Source organism: Protobothrops mucrosquamatus, unplaced genomic scaffold (genome assembly GCF_001527695.2).
Source record: "Protobothrops mucrosquamatus isolate PMUCROS unplaced genomic scaffold, P.Mucros_1.0 scaffold_166, whole genome shotgun sequence".
Lineage (NCBI taxonomy): Eukaryota > Metazoa > Chordata > Lepidosauria > Squamata > Viperidae > Protobothrops > Protobothrops mucrosquamatus.
The window spans coordinates 66463-88968 of record NW_015386242.1 but is presented as its reverse complement, the minus strand read 5'-3'; the positions used below and the strand labels follow the sequence as shown (position 1 = coordinate 88968).

Sequence of the window (22506 nt, the reverse complement as noted above, 5' to 3'; positions counted from 1 at the left end):
AGTGCAGGCTTATCTCTCCCAGAGTCCCTGAAGCTTTGTTGGACTAAGAGAATACAATCAGTCTTGAAAATTGGCTATCATGGTTCCGACGGATAAAACTTTTCAAAAGGACTTCGAGGCATTGTTTACCTTAAAGAATCTTTATTTTGAGTAGCATAATATCGGCACTGCATAATCGAAGCCAAAAATTGAATTCCCCTCCCCTGAGCACATAGTATCAAAGCATAATTCCCTCCTTCAATTAACAGTCATAAATCACATTCCCCAATTAGCCTGAAGCGTGGGCCTCCTCTCCAGTTCTCCAGCCCAATTCCTTATCAGCTCTGGTTACAATAACCTTGTTTCTCACACTAGGTTTAGTGTTGTTATGTCTAGCTGGACTCTCTCATTCACATCCCCCCTCCCAGCATCATCTAACTCTAAAAGCAAAAGGTAAAAAATGGCTACATTTCCATCTGTTGTCAATGCAAAAACAAAAAGGATAAATCCTGTAATATAAACAAAAAGGGTAAATCCTGTAATATAAACAAAAGCACAGGTTAGGGATTGCCTCTCGGTTTGTTACGGTGTTTCTTATAAAACCCTAATGAGTCTATCAGCTTTCACATTGCTAGACTTCACCCAAGTGACGTCCGACAACGAATATCCCATTGTACTAAATACTGCAATTTCCTTTTAAAAATTCTAGAATCAAGAATACGCTTTACTTCATAGTGAGTCTGTCCTGCCACCACAAGGGGTCCGGATGCCTTCTTAGGGGGAGGTCTTAAAGTGGAACCCTGATAAGGTTTCAACAGGCTACAATGGAAAACAGGGTGAATTTTTCCTAAGAGCTTAGAGAGTTTTAATTCCACTGTGACCGGGTTAATGATCTTTACAATGGGGAAAGGTCCCAAGAACTTCGGACCTAACTTCTTACTAGGTAATTTGAGCCGTAAATATTTAGTTGACAGATAAACCTTTTCCTCAACTTGAAATGTTCGATGAGGAGCCCTTTTTTATCCACCTGCTTTTTATATGTCTCGGAAGCCTTTTTAAAAGCGTTTTTTGTGGTTTTTCCAAACTTCTTCCCACCCCTTCACCCATTGATCAAGTGTCTGGGAAGTGGAGGGTGCCTGGGGGTATTTGGGTATCGGGTTGAACTCTTTTCCTGTGGCTACTTTAAAAGGTGTGAAACCAGTGCTCCTGTGAACAGAGTTATTGTAAGCCACCTCTGCGAAAGGGAGGAGGTCAGTCCAGTTAGTTTGTTGGTAGCTGAAATAGCATCTGAGATATTGTTCCACCATTGAGTTCGCGGATTCAGCCGCCCCATTAGTAGACGGACGAAAAGCAGATGATAGACCTTGAGATGATCCAATTAGTTTAAGAAAACTTCTCCAAAACTTAGCTGTGAACTGCTTCCTCCTTTTCTGAGAGTTTTCGTTTAGGTGAGCCATGCAGCCAGTAGATGTGTTTCAAAAACATTTTGGTCAGTCGTTGGGCAGACGGGAGCCCTTTGCAGGCAATGAAGTGAGCCTGCTTTGAAAACAAATCTATCACAGTCCAAATGACTGTATTTCTTCTACTTTCAGGTAGTTCTACTATAAAATCAATAGCAATTTCTTCCCATGGTTGGGAAGGGTCTTCCATCAGATGCAACAGCCTAGGGGGGTTCCCTGGAATTCTTTTCATGGTGGCACGTACAGCACAACTCCTGACATAGCTTTCCACATCCCGTTTCAATCTCGGCCACCAAAATTGCCAGCGGATGAGGTGTAGTGTTTTTAAATATCCAAAGTGTCCAGCCTGTTTTATGGCATGGCCATGTCAGAGAGTGTTAAGGCGGAGGGTATAACTTTCCCCCCTTGTAAGCCAAACCATCCCTGCACATTAGGGAGGTTTGATTGTCCTTGAACCATTGGTCAGTGGGGAGTTCTTGTTTTATTTTCTTTGCCCCAGGGTCATTAGGGTTAGGGGCTCTTGAAGGTGGGACTCTGCGTGGCATGAGTTGAGAGGCTGTTTGTGGATTGGAGATAAGTGCCTTATTAACCTCTTCACATTGGCTTTTGTACAGGGGCAGAGCATCAGCTAAGAAGTTTTTTCCTCCCAGTATGTACTTTAAAGTAAAGTTAAAATGGTTAAAGTACTGCGCCCATCGCACTTGTTTTGGGAACAATTTGCAGGGAGTTTTCAGTGCTTCTAGATTTTTGTGATCAGTCCATACCTCAAAAGGCACCTTGCTCCCCTCTAGATAGTGTCTCCAGTTTAATAGAGCCCAGTGGATTATGAAAGCCTCCTTTTCCCACACAGTCCACCTCCTCTCGCACTCAGTGAATTTTTTTGAGGTGTAGGCGCAAGGTTGTAAGATCCCACTCTGGTTCTTTTGTAGTAGTACAGCTCCAACGACCACATCGCTAGCATTGGCTTGAATTACAAAGGGCTGCTCTGGGCAGGGATGCTTTAGTACCGATTCAACAGCAAATAGTCTTTTTAGGTTCTCAAAAGCGGTCTTACGGTTCATAGTCCATGCTAGTGGTTGGCCCAGTCACGGCTTCTCTCCCCCTTTGCCTGTTTTTAGTAATTCCGTAAGGGGTAGGGCAAAAGAGGGGATGAATTGACAGTAAAAGTTGGTGAGTCCTAGGAAGCTCTGGAGCTGTTTGCGAGTCTTTGGAGGCTGCCATTCAATTACAGCTTTCACTTTGGTCGGGTCCATTTCAATGCCCTTGCTGGAAATTCTGTAGCCAAGACAATCCAATCGAGTCTGGTGAAACTCAAATTTTGATAGTTTGACATAAAGTTTGGCATTCAACAGTTTCTTTAGCACTTCTCTTACTAGTTTTATGTGGTCAGTCATATTCGTGCTGTATATCAGGATATCATCAAGATACACCAGAACCCCTTTATATAAATGGTCATGTAGGACCTGATTAATCAGCTGCATGAAGACCGCTGGGGCCCCCTGTAGTCCAAATGGCATGACTTTAAATTGATAGCTCCCCATGGGACAGTTAAAAGCAGTCTTCCATTCATCTCCCTCCTTTATCCTCACCTGGTAATATGCCTCCCTCAGGTCTAACTTAGAGAAGAAACCCCCCCTTTGCCAGATGGGTTAGTAAGTCCTTCAGGAGGGGTAGGGGGTATTTATTTTCCACACTCACAGTGTTCAGACCCACACAGAGACGAAGCAACCTATCTTTTAGCCCGTTCAATGAATCCTCTCTCTAGGTTTTTGTCCGCATATCGCTGCATCTCCTCCATTTCAAGGGGGGACATAGCATACATCCTCGGTTGTGGGAGTTTGGCTCCCGGTAATAGTTTGAGGGAGCAATCATTGGGTCGGTGAGGAGGCAGAGTGTCGCATTCTTTCTCACTAAATGCCTCCGCTAGGTCCTGGTATTCGCTGGGGATGAGTGGTTCGCCTGGTTGCGATAAGGCAGCCATGTGCACTAGCTCATTGGGTGGGCTAAAGTCTCCTGTAACATCCGTTGAATTAGTGGGGGTCTTTGGTCTTATAGGTAGCCTTACAGTCCTCATTCCCTTCTCCCACCAGATAAACGGCTTCCATTTGTCTAACCAGGCTAGCCCTAGGATCACAGCCTAAGTCATTTTTGGAGCCACAGGAAATGAATGAACTCCCAATGCTCACCTATTTCTAAGCATAGGGGTTCAGTCAATTGTGTGATTAAAGTTCCGCCCATTAGGGAGCCATCGGCTTGCTCAAATGTCATGGGTTTGGAGAGTAGCTTTGCTCGTATGCCCATTTTCAGGGCAAGTGACAAGCTAATAACGCATCAGGAGCATCCAGAGTTTACTAGTACTTTTAAATCTACCTGTGCCCCTGTCTTAGAGATTTTGAGTTTGGCAGGTAGTGAAAAAGGTGGGATGTGTCAACTCACCATCGGGTCGTTCTCTCTTTCATTGTCGCTGTTGTAAAAGGGTAGAGCAATGGCAGGTCCAGCTTGGGTCTTGGCATTCTCCAGCGTGGGGGACGTGAGTTGAGCAACAGGTTCCTGTATGATCCAGTTGGATTTCTCTGTTGTTGGCTGCTGGGTTGGTTTCTTCCTCGCTGGTGGTCCCGGTTTATTCTGCTGCTGGGGGTAAGGGACTGGGCAATTCGCAGCTCGGTGCCCCTGCTGTCCGCATCTGAAACACTGGCCCAGCAGGTAGTCTGGGATTGTCTGCAGCCATAATGTTTGTAGTTTATCGGGGAGGTGGCTGTCACTTGGGTTGATTTGGCCTCGACTTGGCTTCCAGGGGGGGTGGCTTCTGATAGCGGGCAAGCTGAACATCTAGTCTTACTGCTGCCTGGTACCACTCTTGCAGCTGATCAGGGACTGCTCAATAAATACAAGCCTGGGAGAGGTGATCGTCTAGTCTCTCCCTGAAGGGATTGCTCAGGCCAACTCTCTATTTGGCCGGCTATCTTGTGAAACTCTTGTACATATTCCAGTGCAGGCCTGCTGGCTTGTTTTATTTTGTGGATTTGCTCCTCCGCTTTGAGGGCAATGGATGGACCTTGCTCTCAGTCCTAGGAGGAAGAGATGGAGGTCTTCTAACTCGGTGCTTGTTCGTTATATAAATTGTTCAGCCACTCGGATGATTTTCCTTCTAAGGTGGACGCAATCATATTGATCATAGCAGCTGGGTTTGGATAGAGATAGGCATAGCGGTCCAAGTGAAAGCACACTTGATTGAGGAAAAAAATCAGTTTCTCCGGGTCCCCATCGAAGGTGACTCTAAGAGGTGGTGCCATCAGTGGTTGCTGGCCTCCCCACAGTGGCTGCCGCATTCCCAATTGCTGCAAGCCTCCCAACGGTCTCAGTGGCTGCTGTAGTGGCACCCCCAGCTGCTGCGGGCCTCCCAGCAGTTGCTGCAAGGGTGGGGGCTGCTGCCATCCCCACTGCTGTTGGCCTGAGGGGGTTTGTGGCGCCCCCAATAGCTGCAGGCCCTCCTGTGGCCCTGGAGGCGGTTGTTGCCTAATCTCCATCAGTTGTGCTCCCTCCAACGGTTGCTGCACATTTGGGGGCAGCTGCCAGTCCCATTGCTGCTACAGCACTCCCAGCGATTGCTGACTTCTTGGCAGCTACATCATTCACGGTTGTTGCAAGATCCCCATCTGCTGCTTTTCTTTCAGGGGCTGTCACCATCCCCAATCTGGCTGCTGCACCACCAGCGGCTGCTGGCTTCCCAGCTGGTGAGGCTGTGACATTTCCCAATGTTGTGCGGGCCCCGGGCTGGGTGGCTTCGAGGATTGGGAGGCTGCCTGAACTGCACGGGGGGGGGGGCTGGAGGGTCTCCTTTGGTAGGAGTTGGTGGCTGCCTCTCCAATCACCATGATCACTTGCATATGGGGAGTGGGAAGGTTGTTCCCACTCTTCATTTCTAACTCCTCAAATCTTTCCACCAGCTTCTCCATTGACTGGCTACGTGCTGTGGACAGGTACTTCCACTCACCCGAGTCCTCAGCGGTAGACGGTTTTGTGGTTCTCCATTGGTCTGGGGAACGTGAGGTGTGGGAGTCCCTTCGTAGCAGCTCAGCTCCATCTGCCTTTGAAGCACTTGAGGGTGACAAGGCCGTCTCAAGGTGTTTGGAGTCATTGCTGGGTAGGGTCCATTTCAACGACCAGATCAGCTGTCCTCATGGCTTGGGCTTTGCCCCCAGCTGGGAGGCCTGAAAAAGTTCCTTCTCCACTGGCGCGCTGGCTGTCGCGGTCTCCTCTGGGGTAGCAGCCACTGCCGGGGTGCTGGTTTCAGGTGTCCTCTCTTTCTCCATGCTGAGATCTTCCCCGAATCTTTATCAGCTTATCCCTCCTTTCTAGGGACAGCGACTGGGGCTTGGGACCGCAAGATAGTTAGGAAAAAGTTGTAGTTTTTGGCTTAATGTCATGGTTCCGACAGATGAAACTCTTCAAAAGAACTCCAAGGCATTTTTTACCTTAAAGAATCTTTATTTTGAGTAGCATAATATCGGCACTGCATAATCGAAGCCAAAAACTGAATTCCCATCCCTTGAGCACATAGTATCAAAGCACAATTCCCTCCTCCAATTAACGGTCATAAACCACATTCCCCAATTAGCTTGAAGCGCGGGCCTCCTTTCCAGTTCTCCAGCCCGCTAATTCCTTATCAGCTCTGGTTACAATAATCTTGTTTCTCACGCTAGGTTTAGTGTTGTTATGTCTAGCTGGACTCTCATTCACATCACTCCTTCCAGCATCATCTAACTCTAAAAGCAAAAAGGTAAAAGATGGCTACATTTCCATCTGTTGTCAATGCAAAAACATCCGATGTTAGCAGCATTGACATAGGCATTGCAACAATAAAGACTTTGATCTACTGACTATGTGGGCCTGGTTCCATGTACCTGAGAGTTCTGATCTATTTACATAAAACATTTTTCACATCATAACTCCAATTAGCCATCCAAATAGCAGGCCCAAAAAAAGGAATCTTCAAGGCTTTGAAAACCATAAAAGTTAAACTTCATTGAATACACATCTCGTAACTGAAGAAACAAAACCAGCTCTGATTTTCCCACGCAAAAATCTACCTAGCTTCCCTTAACGCCCACCCACTGGGTGTTCACGTTGTCCAATTATAGCTCTTTGGTTTGTTATGAGAACAGTCCACTTCTCTGCCAGACACCTGCATTAGTGTCCTTGGCATTCTTGTAGGCTCTCATGGTCCATGAACAGCTTCTTAGAATCCCATTTACTCCCTAAGATTTCTACCCCTCCCCCATTTTTTTGGGCAAGTTGAGTAGTGATAGAAGTTAGCAGGCATCTTAGTGGTTCAACCTTGACATGCTGGCCCCCTGAAAGAAGGATAAACATAGGAAAACAATGAGCATAATTAAACAACCATTCCAACAATATCCTCTTGAACATTGAACGTATTTATTAACCTGTCAGCCTTAACATTATGAGCTGTTACCCATTCAGCATCAGCTAAGGGGTAACCTCTTCACTGGATTAAGTATTGTAACTTTCCCCTAAAAATCCTTGAATCCAGTATTTTCTTAACTTCATAATACTTCTCACCCTCCACCAATATAGGCGGAGGAGGTTCTTCTCCAACTGGTCTTAAGCTAGATCCCTTGAATGGTTTCAGCAAACTGCAATGGAACACTGGGTGGACTTGCTTCAATTCTTTTGGCAACCATAGTTCAACAATTACTGGATTAATGACTTTCACAGTTGGGAAGGGTCCTATGTATTTAGGCTTAGTTTTTTACAAAGTTGCCTCAGTTTGAGATACTTGGTAAATAAGTATACCTGGTCCCCAATTCTATAATTAGCTTGAGGAGCTCTCTTCCAATCAGCCGGCTTCTTATGCAATTCCCTAGTCTTATCCAATGCCTTCTGTACCTCTCCCCAGGTAGTCTTCAGGGTATCCATCCATTCAGCTAAAGACAACAAGGAAGGAGATTCCCTCTGCCATTCTGGCATTGGTACAAAATATGCTCCAGTAGCTACCTTGAATGGGGTGAACCCAGTGCTACTATGCATGGAATTATTATATGCCACTTCTGCAAAAGGCAGCACTTCCACCCAATAGGTCTGCTGGTAGTTCACATAGCAATACAAATATTGCTCTATCATTGAATTAGTTCTCTCAGCCGATCCATTAGTACTCGGATGGAACCCAGAACTACGGTAAGTCCCCGTGAGGAACCTATTAGTTTGAACTGCACTCCCCAGTCAGAGATGATATGCCTAAGGACTCCATGCAGTCTATATATATGTTGCACAAACAATTTGGCTAAAGTTCTGACTGATGGGATCTTCGGACATACCACAAAGCGTGCTTGCTTCAAAAACAGATCAATCACAGTCCAAATCACGGTATTCCTGAAACTCTCAGGAAGTTCCACAATGAAATCCATGGCGATCTCCTCCTCCTTCTTTGGAATTATCCATGCTGAAGGATAATTTTGATGACCCATATTAGTGGCGCAATCACATCAAGCTGCAAATTCTTGCACTTGCGTAAGAAAGAGTGACATATATTGTGCTGCTTATTAATTGAATTCATTGCCTGCATTATGGGATATGAATTTTATTAATCCCTTCACTGATGTATTCCAAATTAAAAACTATATTAAACAACATTGTGCTAGCTTATGTGCCTTAGGTAAGAGGAGAGGGACCTAGCTGATCAACTTCCTGTTCTTTGTCCCTATCTTTAACTGTACGAAATACACTTTTCTTTACTTCTTATGCAAATAATATAAATAATGCTCTCTTTAATACTCATTAAGAAACATTCATTATGATGGGCACTAAACAATTTAAATATGACATAAATCAATTCAATTTTGACTATGTTTACATTTTAACAAAAATTCCCAATCAGTAATTCTCAGATTTCTGGAATCTGAAGGTAAAAACATATATACACCATTGCTTATGTTGATTTTTTTTTAAAGAAAGGGAATTGATATTTATTTTCAAGTGAAATACCACTCACCTGATTCCTGTCTCTGGCATTTGCATATCGGAACCTCTGAATGTAGTAGAAGACCAGCCATGCTAAGGAGATGATCATCAGCACAATGAAGGAGATGGATACAAACACCACAGAAGTACGACTAACATACTTCTGCAGGTTACGGGTTCCCACTGTTATGTGCATCATTACAGTAATATTCCGCTCCAATAGGCTCACTATTTCTTTCCCCTTTGGCTCAGGGATCATTATCGCCACAACATCATCAATACCTATCAGAAAAGAAAGAATTATTAACAGAAAAATACTTCAAGTGATCTCCAAAACAATTTTATTTTCTTCAAGAGTAATATCATCAGTGGAAAAGAAAATACAAAAACAATACAGTCCAGCTGCTTGCCAGCTTTCCTTTTTTATTTCCCAAAGATGTGAGATCAAAATATAAGACCATTTCTCACAGTTTTCTGATTTTCTGTGGGTTTTAAGAGGCAAAATGCCTCACTAAAAGTATCTTCCAGGTTGGTTTCTTTGGGAATATGGCTCTCAGCATGTCATATAAAACCTCATAATGCCTTCAAGACAACAGACATTGTTCACTTTGTACAAAGATAAAAATGAAAAAAAAAACCCCTAATGGCTATATCCGAGATCAGCAACAAGCATATTTCATAGATGTAGGATCTATCTTAAGATTTACATATTTCTAGTATAATTTTTAGTAAAATTTTAAAATAAGAAGATAAAAGCTAAGACAAACTAATAGTAAGAAAGAAAAAAAGGAATTAAAGCAAAAAGTGCAAGAAAAAGAAAAAGTAAAAAAAGTAAAAATATAAAGTATTTATGTTCTATATTCTTCGCAGTAGTTATAAGTACAAATTCCAACTCTCTCTAAAGTTACATCATTTTACTCTTCTTTCTATAAACTATCCTATTTATCAAAACCACGTCACAAGTTAATTATTTTCATTTTTACACCAAAAAGTCCATAAGAGGCCTCTAGTTAGCAGTAAACAAAGATAATTTTTTCTATAATTAAAGAAGTTAATTTACTCATTTCAGAAAATCTAATTTTGTGCATTTTAGCAATTACATGCTCATCAGTACACAACTGTCAAATTGTGACTTACTTTGCTCCATACCCTAAGTCAGAGTTCTCCAACCTTTTTGGACCAGCACGGGAAAGAGGGGGTGGTTCCACGCATGCCCTCAGCAAGCATGCATGCGTAGCTCCATTTGCGTAAGCAGAGGGCATGCACGCCCACCGCTTGTGCAAATAGAGTGCATGCGCGCACACTCGCCAACTATTTCCACAGATCAGTTCCAAAAGGCTCAAGGGCCAGTAGTGGGCCGTGGCCTGGGAGTTGGGGACCTCTGCCCTAAGTCTTTATATCTATTTTAAATCTTTCAGATTCAGGTGTAAATGGGAGAACTATTATAAGTATATCCTTCTACTACTATTTCCCCCCAAAAATAAGACCTGGTCTTATTTATTTTTTCCTCCAAAAGAGGCACCAAGTCTTATTTTCCGGGGCTGCCTCTGCAGCTGAGAATGTAGCTCTGGCTTGCATTTTGCTGTCAGAGGTCTTTCCAGCGAGGCAAGGCAGGTGTTGATTCATGGGAGGCCTGGCTGTAAAGGTAAGTGGGTGCGTGGTGCATAGGGCAGCTCCACCCCTCCCACCCTGGCTTGATTTTTAGGCATGTGCCTTATCCCAAAACTAGGGCTTATTTTTGCAGTAGGGCTTATATTAGTCCCATTCCCAAACTTATATGCCAACTGTTTCCCTAGTGTATTTTTAAATTCAAAATTTCTTTGTTTTGCATAATATATCTTTATTTCCATCATCTCCCTGTTAACATAGATAATTTGGGACATAAATTCTCAGTATTAAAGTCTTAGCCCTCTGTAGGTTTTACTTTCATCCCAGCTTCCATCCTAACACATCTACTATAATCATTAGTCAATATAAGTTTTGGATACAGTTGAAGGTTAGTATATAGAACTCCATTTTTTCTTCAAATCTGCTTAAATATATTTCCTCTCCCAAATTATTGTAAGTTAAATATTTTATATCTTTTTTCCTAAAATATATTTCTTGTATACAAATTACACCTTGTTTTAACTTGTTTAAATAATGATTTTTTTTCTGTTTTGAAAGGCATTTGCCCCATTTATATTCCATGTTAAGCATTTATAATCCATTATTTTTCCAATTTTGTTTTAAAAAAATTAGAAAAATCTGTAGCACCCAACATAGTGTCTTTTTAAATGTCTTTTAAATGTTGTGGCATTTGCTCAGTCTCACCTGTCACTGTCATTTTCCTTTGTATTTCCTCTAAATCTTCTTTTAAAATTTTTGCACAGAATTCAACCCAAATTTCTTGTGTTTGAAAGAAAAAAAAATCACTTCTTCAAGCTTATTCCACCTAAATGGATTTTCTTTTCTGTTGTCTATCAGAAAAAAGTACTTTTTTCTCTTATGTAATGTTCTAATTGGGATTTCTGAAGTACAATTACATCTATATTATCAATCCTCTATCTGGTATTAAGATGCTGCTGTAGAACTTCATGTTTTGTCCACTTCCTAACAAATTATACACGGATATCCCTTGGAACATTTCTTAATTTTGCAAATTGCGTAATGATCCTATAAGACTTATCAGTCTCTCTATCAATATCCTCCTCCTCTCAGTCCAAAAATTTAGAGAATTTAACAATCTTTTCTCTAATATCCTCTCCATGTTCTTCTGAAATTGCTCTAAATCTTAAACAAAATTATTTTCCCCTAAGTTCCAAAAATGCCAAATTGTCCAAGTCCTCTCCATCTCTGTTTATCAATTCTTTTCCACTTTGTCAATAATTTGCTTTAATGCGCAGCAAGTTGCTGAATAGATTTTTCATTTTTCTTAACTTCTTTCAGATCTTTTTTTATACCTGCCAAACTTCCTCCCATTTATTTCCTTTTTAACTGTTGTAGTTATATTTTTACCAAATTATTCAAATAATTTCTGCAATAAATCTGATGAAATACCCTTACTGGTAAGTTGTTCTAGTGAACTCTGCATCTTTCTCCCAGTTTGGCAGAATTTTTTTTTTGTGTGTGGTTGCCATGATTAGAAAGTGAAAGCACAGTATGTCAATTACTATGGTGAGAATAAAAGATAGGGTTTTTTTCAGTTTTGTTTTTTCTGCCTTGAATCTTTTAGTCTATTTAAGTAGTCAGGTTTCCCAGTTAGGTACACTCTGTTAACCTAATTAAGTTTATTATATTCAAAGATACTTTCATCAAAGAAAAAAAGTTCTATTTTTAAAAATCACTGCCCTTGTTTTCCGTTTGATACTTTCTAATATCACAATCTTGTCAAGATTTTTGTCTTGAAATTAAAAAAAATTTAAACAGAATTCTTCAAACAAAAAACCCACATTCACTGAGATTATTTAAACTTCACTGGACAGAATATCTGTCTTAAGTTGTAAAACAGTTAAGTCATAAAGTGATTAAGAAAATGAGAATGTTGCCCATGAAATGTCCATAAAAGGCCATAGAGCATTTAGGGCATAATTTAGGGCACATTGTGAATCTTCGATTCCAAGCTATTCAGCTCACAATCAAAAACAACAAAACCTAAATTCCTACAATTTTTGAGAGGAACAGCACTTACAGAACACAAATAGATAAATACTATAATTTCTCCTTCTTCCAGAGAAATTTTCTGTCAGTCAGAATTGACCCTTTGCTGGAATTTCACCACTGTGCTATCTCTGTCTGCAGAACCACTTATAGAGATATCTAACCAGCCATAACACTTAACTAGGAAGCCCCTCCCTTTTTCTGTTGTAAATTTCAGACTCTGATGAATGGGATAACCTAGTGCTCTTTTATGACTCATGGACTTCAACTTCCACTCAGGAATTCTGGGAGTCATAAAAGAGCCGAGTCCATGAGTCATAAAAGAGCCGAGGTTGCCTACCCCTGACCTAGTGAACAGATTTTCTTTCTGTTTGTATTTCAGTCAAGCTTTTTCCTCCAAATGTACTGCTTACCATCATACACCACTGCCCGGATTCATTTCCAGTTATTTATAACTTGCTTGGTAGCACTTTAGCCCTTTGCCTTCTTGGGCCTATTATTTCTTCTAAAAAAACCCTTGTGTCCTAAAAGAATGGCTTCATTTCTTAGCTATTACCAGTGGATCTCCCTGGTATCCTTTAGGTGCTTGACAAACAAAAAGAGTTCATCCTTACTTACTTAAAGTGGGAGAGGTTTCACACTAGAACATCTAAATGCCCGTGTATTACTCAGATTCTTAGCCTGCAGATACCCTGAATTTCATTTGGATTCTGCCAAATGATATATTTCAATTTACATTTTCAATCTTACTGCCATGGCACCAACCCAGGCTGTCTGGTTACAGAAAAAGAGAATCTACAATAAGCATAAGATGAAATTATCTCAGTGTTTAATATGTCAGCATTGGCATTTTTCATCCCATATAGTTTTACTTAAACCTAAATTAATTTGCTCAAATATCAAAGAACAGAGAAGTGATGGTAACTAGCTGAAAAACAGGACCAGATTTATAGCAGGCAGATATGAAAGCAATTGTAGAGAATTCTGGGCTGATGGACCTATGTGTCAGCTACTCCTGTCTCACTTTACTATACATTGTGGAGTTGTTTTCACAAATGTATTTGGCAATTCTAACAGTAGTTACTTTCCCCTGGATTTCTTACATTTTTCTTATTGTGGTATTGAGGCTATTAAATTATTTAGAGCAGAAATCTTGGTTGAGAGACATTGACTGGTTCCAGACAAAACTGGGTGTTCTGAAATTAATGAAACCTAGTTATAATTGAGAGCCAATTTGGTTTTGTGATTAAGTTGCTGACCGGGAGCAGAAAAACCTGAGTTCTAATCCTGTCTTAAGCAGGGTGGTCAATTGAGTGACTGTGGAGCAATCATTTCCTCTCAGCCTTAGGAAAAAAACAATGGCAAAATGCTTTCAAAAACACTTCCCAAAACAATACTGATTTGTCTGTGTAATCACCAAGAGTTAAGAATGAATTGAAGTATTCACTCTAAAAAAGAGTTAGGATTAATTTATAACAGATAGTTCAATGAAGCCTAAGTGCAAATAACATACTCTAGACCAGAGGCCCCCAACCTTTTGGGCACCAAGAACCAGTTCTGTGCGGACCAGAGGGGGTGTGGTTTCATGTGCTGCCTGCATCCAGTGGATGGGGCTTCGCTTGTTTGCGTGGCCTGGTTGCTGGTATGCCGCGGCCTGGTGCCGGTCCACAGACCAGGGGTTGGGGACCCCTGGTCTAAACCCAAACCATTGTAACTGGAACGATAGAGAATTCTACAAAGTGGGATGTGATACTGTATATATGTAAGAATATAAAACAAAAGGTGCTACAATTTATCTTCTTATCAAGATATGAATGTCAACATTATCAAATAAATACTCAAAATAAGCACAATATATCTTGTTAATGACTATCCTTCCATTTCTCATCAATGATTGGAAAACTGGTTGCAAGTTAAAAGCAAATAATTTGAAACTTCCTCCTCTTTGTTTCTCTACTGTTGTACACGGTACAGACTCTAGAGACAGTAAAACTACCTCAAACAAATTCCATTAGAGTGCAACATCAGTGAAAAAGTTGAAGAACCTCTTTAGAAGGAATTTCACTAAGTTCCAACCAACAGAGAATGATCTTATTATCAAGTAGTTTGTGGCAAAGCTTTTAATCCCAATATTTGGGATCTAAAGAAAATGGCAGTGTTGGATAGTAATAGCAATAGCATTTAGACTTATATACCGCTTCACAGTGCTTTACAGCTCTCTCTAAGCAGTTTATAGAGTCAGCATATTGCCTCAACAATCTTGGTCCTCATTTTACCGACCTCAGAAGGATGGAAGCCTGAGTCAACCTTGAGCCGGTGAGACTCAAACTGCCAAACTGCTGGCAGGCGGCAATCAGCGGAAGTAGCCTGCAGTACAATAGTCCTCAAGGTATGAACCTAAACGAGCCTGGCCATTAGGCTCATAAGTCAAAAAACTCATCAAATAAATCAGACTCAATTTTACAATTTTTAAAAAATAAATTAAAAACAACAACAACTGCTGCTACCCAGTTCAAGCGTCTTCAGCTGCCCATGGGAGTGGGGGTGAAGTTGTTGCTTAAAAAAAACCCCACTTGCCAGCTTAAGAGTCTCCAGCCAGGCACGCCGAGGAAGATGGGGGGGGGGGGATTTGCAGAATTCTCGGCTTGCAATAGTAACAGAGATGGAAGGGATCTTGAAATCATCTAGTCTAACCCACTGCTCTCACAAGAGAGTACAGTATTTTTGATAAATGCTTATCCAGTCTCTTCTTAAAAGCTTCCAGTGAACTTCTGGAGTCAATTTAAATTTAAAATCTACAAACTACAGTAAAATATGCTAATCTCCAAAATAAAAAGCTCAATAGTTCACAAACACAATAGTTTGCAAAGTACAGTATTTAAAAAGCAGAGGAGTTCCCAAAATGTTTGCAAACAGTTTGCAAGCTCTATAGAATAACAAAAAATATATATTTTAAAATACTTACAGAAGTAATTCTATGGTAGCACTCCAGCCCAGGCAACAGCAGATTGCAGCAAAAGCAAAAACAAACCAGCCTCAGATTGGCTCTTGTTTGGCCATGAGACTAGGGACAAAAAAACCACAAAAAAACCCTTCCGGTTTCTGGTAGACCCGAACAGTCCGGGCAAGTTACAGACTAAAAAATGTTGTAGCAGTGACTGAATCCAAGTCACATGGCTACAGAGGCCTCTTTTTGGTTGCAAATTTAAATTTCTAATGTAAGTACCCTTTCTGAGTTAATTCGTTTTTGTGAAAACTCGCTAAATAAATGTTCATACCTGGGGGATTACCTGTACTCAATTATAATTACTGTGTCACCAGGCCTCTTAATGGATGTTTTTGAATATCTATTAGAGAAGACCACTCATTTAATCTGGCTGATTAACCAGCAAATCCAGTCCTCAACTAAGAGCTCTTTTTTTTACTTACCTCATATATTAAGGAAGAGAATCTAGAAAATCCTTTTCAGATGTGAGTTAACAACTGAGACTTGGCAGCAGTGGCATACAAAATTAGCACCATAACTTTCTTCATTAAGGCCCCTTTTAGAGCATCAATTTTTTTAGTAACATTAAAAAAACTACAAAGAGATGAAAAGAGGCTAATATGTATAGAATGAGGGGTTATTTTATAAATGGGAACATCAGACCTAATATAGACATAAGCCAGTGATCTAATATTTTATAAATTAACAGCCTACAACATGTACAACTTCTCTACAAAGATCTCTACAAGGTCTTCTGTTCACTAAGGTAATGTTATCAGAAAACCCTGTAAAATCTTTTAGGCCAGTTTAGTGTTGCACACAATATGTTGGGGGTGGGGAAGGATGGATATATTTATGAAGCTAAAATATACTGAGAAACGTATACAAGCTTTTCTTTAACATGACATTATATCATTAAACTCCATGTTCAAGTGATCCTGAGTGAGATTAAGTCAGATGTAAGTATGCAAGTGCTCTCAAGGTTTTTAGGCACTCAATTTCATTAAAAAAAACCAAAACCTAATGGGACTCAAAGAAAACTGTAATACAGCTATTCCTCAACTTATGACCATAATTGGGACCAGAATTTTCATGCTAAGCAAGGCAGTGAAGTGAGTTGCACCTGATTTTACAACTTTCTTGTCATGGTTGTTAAGTAAATCACTGCAGTTGTTAAGTGAATATATGGCTGTTAAGCAAATTTGATTTTACGCCCTTGACTTTGCAAGTCAGGAGCCAGCTGGGAAGGTCACAAATGGCAATCACCTGACCTCAAGACACTGTAAATACACGCTAGTTGCCAAGCACCCGAATTTTCATCATGTGACCCTTCGGATGCTGTGACAGTTGTATATGCAAGGACCAGTTGTAAGTCATATTTTTCATGTCATGTTATTCTAACTTTAAATGGACACTAAACAAATGGTTGTTATGTCTAGGAATACCTGTAGTATTAGCATTATTTGAAGCACGTTAGACATTAGGAGCAAGTCTCCATGAAAGGAAAACTACCAAATTACCAAAAGCAGTATAGAAATAAAAGGATTAAATGCAGAGGCCTCATGGTTATGCTTATTGTTTTAAAACTGGACTTCTCATCACAAATGGTATGAGGAATATGGAACATTAGAGGGCTCCAACTTGAAAGCAATCTAAGAGTGTTACTACAAGAAAAAGAATTTACTATGAAAAAGAACATTAAAAAGTATACTTTTATGATGAAAGATAACATGTTCATATAAAATATTTTCAAATCCAGATTTCTCTTCTCAATGATCCTGTTTTTGGATTATTAACTGCATCATAGTACAGAAGTCTAACAATATAATATGGTAATCATACTGTAGCTGATTACATTTTGTTCCAAATTATTGTCATTTAATATCTGCCATGGAGAAATTACAGTCGGCATTTGCTTTTCAGCTATTAAGCAAATAGTACAGATAAAATCTGCTCAAATGCTAATTAGGATTCCTTTCATAATTCAGATCAGAACTCAAGATAAAATACACCTGATTGCGATACTTCCGATATTGCACAAATCAAGACAGAATGTAGAGAAGTCACATTCTCTTCTCAAGTTTCTGAAATCAATGTCAGGGCCTCAATTCAAAAACTGCCCATTATAATTGCATGCAGACACTTTGCAAATTTGCTAATGCAATAAACATAATCAATGGGGGTGTTATATTATGATCTTATGCTTCCTCATCTTTGCACAACAGTGCAAAATGAAATATACTTTAATTCTATTGTTAAGCATTCATAGACTATGTAAGCATTAACATCTCTATTCAAAATCATGAAAATGCTCCATTTATTGCTTTTGGCTTTTCAGAAGAATATTACTTTTCACATTTTAAGAGATTATTTTTATGTTGTTTGTGCAGTCTTCTGTATTTCTTTTTCTTTTTAGAGGAAGCATGGCCTTAATGTGAACAGTATTAAGACTTCAGTCTAATAAATCCATAATCTTCACAATAATTGTTACATGCTAAGAGTGCTTCTCCTGGAAGCTCATTCAGCTACTTGTTTTTCTTCCCCCATTTAACAGATTCTCTTTCCGAAAATCTCACAATGGTAAAACAAATGGAGCTTCAAGTCATGGGAAGGATCCTCAGTCCATCAAGAAGCAAATCTGGCATGGCTGATATGAAAATTGTGGACAGAGCATCCATTGTGCTTTAGTCTCTTTTTAGTTATGTAGAATCAGCTTTGCTGGTTTATTTCACCGTAAAGCAACATCTGCTGTGATTCCCCACCCCCCAGCCTTCTGCATTTTCTAAATCTATTCCAGAGAATTGTGATATCCTCTGAAGCAAATCTGGGGCATGCAAGCATGTATTGGAGAAGAAGAAAACAAAGACATGTTCTGCTGAATGCAGTTCTCCTTTTGAAATATTGAATTTAGCCCCAATTTGAAAGCCTGGTTAATTCAGCCTTGACATTCATAAAATCTAAGATGGAAGTTTATTTCAAATAATTATTTCATATTTTGTATGCTTTCCAGGGGAGAAAGTTCAGCAGTCAAGAGAATTAGCAAACACTTTTAGCCTCTATGTAGTAATAGTTACATCTGATCAAACACAATGAAGATAAGCATTTTTAACCACAAACAGTGATATAATGCTATGTGGCAACTAATATACATCTATGGTTTTTGTGTAATCACTATGCATCAATAAAAATACTATAATTTTCACTAAAATGGAACACAGAATTTCTACAAAGATTTTTTTTATCAATCCGAGAAATGCCAGGATAATTAGTTCTATTTCCTAATACCCTGAACAATTCAAAGACAGACCTACACTAATTTCTATTTTCTTAAATGGAGAAGAGCTGTTATCTGAAAAATGAATGATGTTGCTTGGTCTTTTCATAATGTTATGCGATATTAGATGAAAATAAAAATAAATATGAATATAAAAAGAGCATTTATAGCCAAGCTAAGTGCTTCAAAGAGGATTTTTAAAAATTGCTTTTATCTGGAGAAAAACACATTTATATAAGCAAGATATAAAATTATCTTTGTACTTTCTATGTAAAATCTGACAACTACGTAGCCTTTGGCTGCAGAATGCAGATATTTGCACATGCCAGATATTTTTATTTTGTTATTTAAAATTACGTTATTTGCATTTATCCTTACAACAACCTTATGATTAGAAGTGGCAACACAATACAAAGGACATGGCAAATGGATAAGAGTATGTCTCTGCTAGTGCAATGCGGTGCTAATAAATATGTGTTTAAGATGGGAACCATTTGTCCATACAGTCACCAGGAATTGATTCAACAGCTCCTAATTGGTAAGGCAAAGTCCCGTAAGAAATATCAAAGTTTAATGGAAGTTTGAACCTGAGTTTCACCAGTCCCGATGCAACATTCTAACCATGGCATACTATTAGTTCTAAATACAGTATGTATAGATGATATAGATGGGTAGATTCTGATTGTCTTGAATGCAACCTCCTATGAAAAAAAATGTTCTGTAAGTACCATTTTGCCTTTAGAAGCATAAGGCAACAAAGTTCATGGATGCTTAGAAAACCAGATCTCTTTCTTCATTTTTAAAATCAAGGATTTATTAAATATATTTGTAAAAACTTAATAATATTGCCCTTTCCTCCTGGATCTGCTTTGTTAGTGATATAAATAAGAAAGTAATACTGAAGTTAGAAGAAAGCTAAGTTTCTTCCTTTTAGTAAATTCAATTTGAGAAATACAGTAAAATAGGAGAAGCAAAATATATCTCACATTCAAGAGTATTGTACAAAGATATGAGAAATGTAACAATGGATAAGATTGCTCATTAAGATCTTCAATCCCAACATTTTATAACTAAAAATGACAGACAAAAGACAAGTTAAATTTTATGTTTGTGTATGTACATATGTACAAATATGCACACATGCATATATACACACAAACCAGTAAATTGGTATCATAACAAAGTCTTTGCTATTTATTTCACTACTTCTAGTTATTTTTTCTTGCTTCTTAGTTTGCAGAATACTCTAAATGCAAACCCCATTCCCTACTAGCCCTGATGATGTTACCTAAAACAAGAAAACAACCAAGCTCAAAGAACACCAAGAGACAAACTGTCAGGTTTATAAATTTATAAATTTAAGGGTACTGCATATCGATTGGAATAGTAGAGAAATAGAAAGCTAATAAATACTGGGAAGCTCAATCTGCTACTATATGCACCTAAGCCACTTGCATTTAGGCAGCAACCTTAATCTCAGAACTGCTTGACACTACTAATATTGTAGCTTTAAACACTTCTCATCCCTTTGATTTTCATAAAAGTCTGATTAATTTTTTTCATCCACTTAACTAAGTTGTAGGTTACCAGGATTCAAAAGCAAACATATCCAAACACAGCTTAGAGTGCTCTGGAGAGCTATTCTATAGCAGTAACAGAGGACAAAAAGACATTTTACTTCCCTCCATTGCATCAACTGGAATTGCCCCAAAGAATTTTTCTAGATCAGGGGTGTGGGAGAGAGAGAGAGAGAGAGAGAGAGAGAGAGAGAGAGAGAGAGAGAGAACATGTACCTATATTTACTGAAGTTTGAATGCCTGTCCCATCCAGCAGCTCTGGAACTGTCACAATCTAAGAGGATCATAGGTAGCCCCTTAGTGTTTTTAGCAGGAAATTGTGAAGGCTTTATAAAAAATTTCACAGATGAAAAAATAAATGAACTAATAAATAAACAAATCCACTGTCCATGATAACAAAGTTTAGATATAGATAATAAGATATTTGTCCCAGTACAATAAACAGTTCATTGTATTTTATTTATTGTGACACCTGTGATACATTTGTCATACAACTAAGATACTTTTATACTCATCCCAAATATTATGACATTACAGAACAATTTTTAGATATGGTTGTGGAATGGATGCCAATACACTACCTTATTCTGAGCTCTGGATCTGTTTTCAATGGTATGCCTTGATGACAGGGACGGGTGCTTAAATTAATTTATGTTACTCCTTAGCTGGCAGTGGGAACAAGGGATGAAATGAGGGATTTATTTATTTATTTTTTTAACATCCCACAAATAAGAAAGTGTGTCCTGCCTTGAAGGAAGCTGTGGGCATCCCCTTTAAAAAAAACCCCATCTCTAGGTCCTTCTCCCTTTTACCACTATTCCCTTTTGACCAGTATCAAATTTGCAATTTCTTATCAAGATGTACAGGAAGGTAGTGATAGAATAACTACAAATATTCCTGGAAGAAATTCATTCTCTGTACTCATTTCTATCTAGAATTCAAACTGGATCATGGCAGGGACAGGTATTGAGCATTTAATGAACTATCAAGAGATTGATCTGGAATCTTATGTACACAAAGCAAGAAGTGCTCTCTCAATTTAAAAAAAAATCTTCCCAAAAGTAGAGGAAGACATTCTCCTTATCTGCTAATCAGCACTTATTCAGAATAAGAGCATGAATAAGAATCATACAATGTATAATTGCAATATTGTTTTGAATAGTGGTTCTGCATTCCGCAGCCGTCCTGCCAGTTTAAATGTCTGATAGTGTCTGAGTTTGAATACACACCTCTCTCAGTCATGGTCGTCTCCCAAGATTTCCTCAAGCCCTTCCCTGCTACGTAGGGGGGGGGGGAAGGCTTGTTTTAAAAGACAGGGGCATAATTAGAAGAAAAGCAAATAGTTTTGTTTCAGTCTCATGTTTATCTTTAAGAAATATGTAAATATTTTATGTAGAAGTGGCATTAAATTTAATTTATTTTGTCTCTTGGTGTTGAGGTCCAATATTCTTTATAATTTGTACAAGCTTAGTAATTGTATAAAAGCGTTGCATTCATCATACAATTCATCAGCTAATGTATCAGGACATACACGAAGGTATTTATTCCAAATATTTTGAGTTCATACTTTTCCTATGGATGAGGATGAGAATTATAATAAATCAGCATCATCTTGTATTCTTTGGGATAATATAGTCAAACTTGCTCCATACTGAAGAAGCAGGTCAAGGTTGTCTCCTTTCCCCTACTTATTTTTACTGGCTTTAGAGCAATATGCAATGAAAGTACATCAAGAATATAAAATACCAAGAGTCAAATTATAAACATAAGAACTGAAATTGCATGCTGATAATCTACAAATAGCTACTGAATAGAAAAAACTGTTTTGTATTGATAGTGAAATACATAGCAGTATGGCTGTGTGTCAGATTATTATATCAATAAAATAAAATTCAAATTTTGTTGTGGAATTTAAACAGAAGAAGGAAAACAACACCTGCATTTAATAATGGGGTTTAACACTACTGCAAAAAAGGTCAAATATATGGAATTTACTTGACAAAAATATGGATTTATTTAAAAATAATTATTCACATATTTGGAAAAATATAATAGTAGATATTTCCAGATGGAAAAAGTTGAAACTGTCTTGGTTATAAAGAACTGCAGCTGTTAAAATGAATCATTTACCAAGACAACATTTTCTTCCATGGACATATTTTGAAAACAAGATATTAAGTGACTGGCATAAACAAGTTATGAAGTACATATGGTCCAATGAAAAAACCAAGGACTACATTCAAAATTTTACATGACTGAAAAGAATAAGGCAGACTGATGTGTCCAAATTTTAAATTGTATTACCATGCCAGTTGCTTAATATGGATTAAGGAGTAAATTGTTTATCCTTATAAATCAGCCACTTCTACAGAAAGGCAAGACTTCTCAATGATCTGTATAAATATATCTGGATTTATATAAAGAGAAAAATCAATTTATAAGACATCACGGAATATTAAGCAATATGTTGAAGGTCTGGTATAAATACAGAAATAGAATTAATCCAGATTTTTCCTTCCGGTGGCAGGCGACTTCGTCGGTCGCAGCTGTTTGCTGCCTCCCGCCTGTTTCGCGTAAAAGCCGTTTTGACAGCCAGTACCAGCTGTCAAACGG

At 38.8% G+C, this 22506-nt stretch overlaps 1 protein-coding gene across 1 annotated transcript in view; it reads right to left on the bottom strand.

The window, feature by feature from the left end:
- The window catches only part of RNF150 (ring finger protein 150), a 91639-nt gene that overhangs the window by 18870 nt on the left and 50263 nt on the right, over positions 1 to 22506 (bottom strand). The window contains exon 2 of the mRNA XM_015821548.2: positions 8449 to 8699. Coding sequence (XP_015677034.1) covers positions 8449 to 8699 — 251 coding nt within the window. The remainder of the gene's footprint in view (positions 1 to 8448; positions 8700 to 22506) is intronic.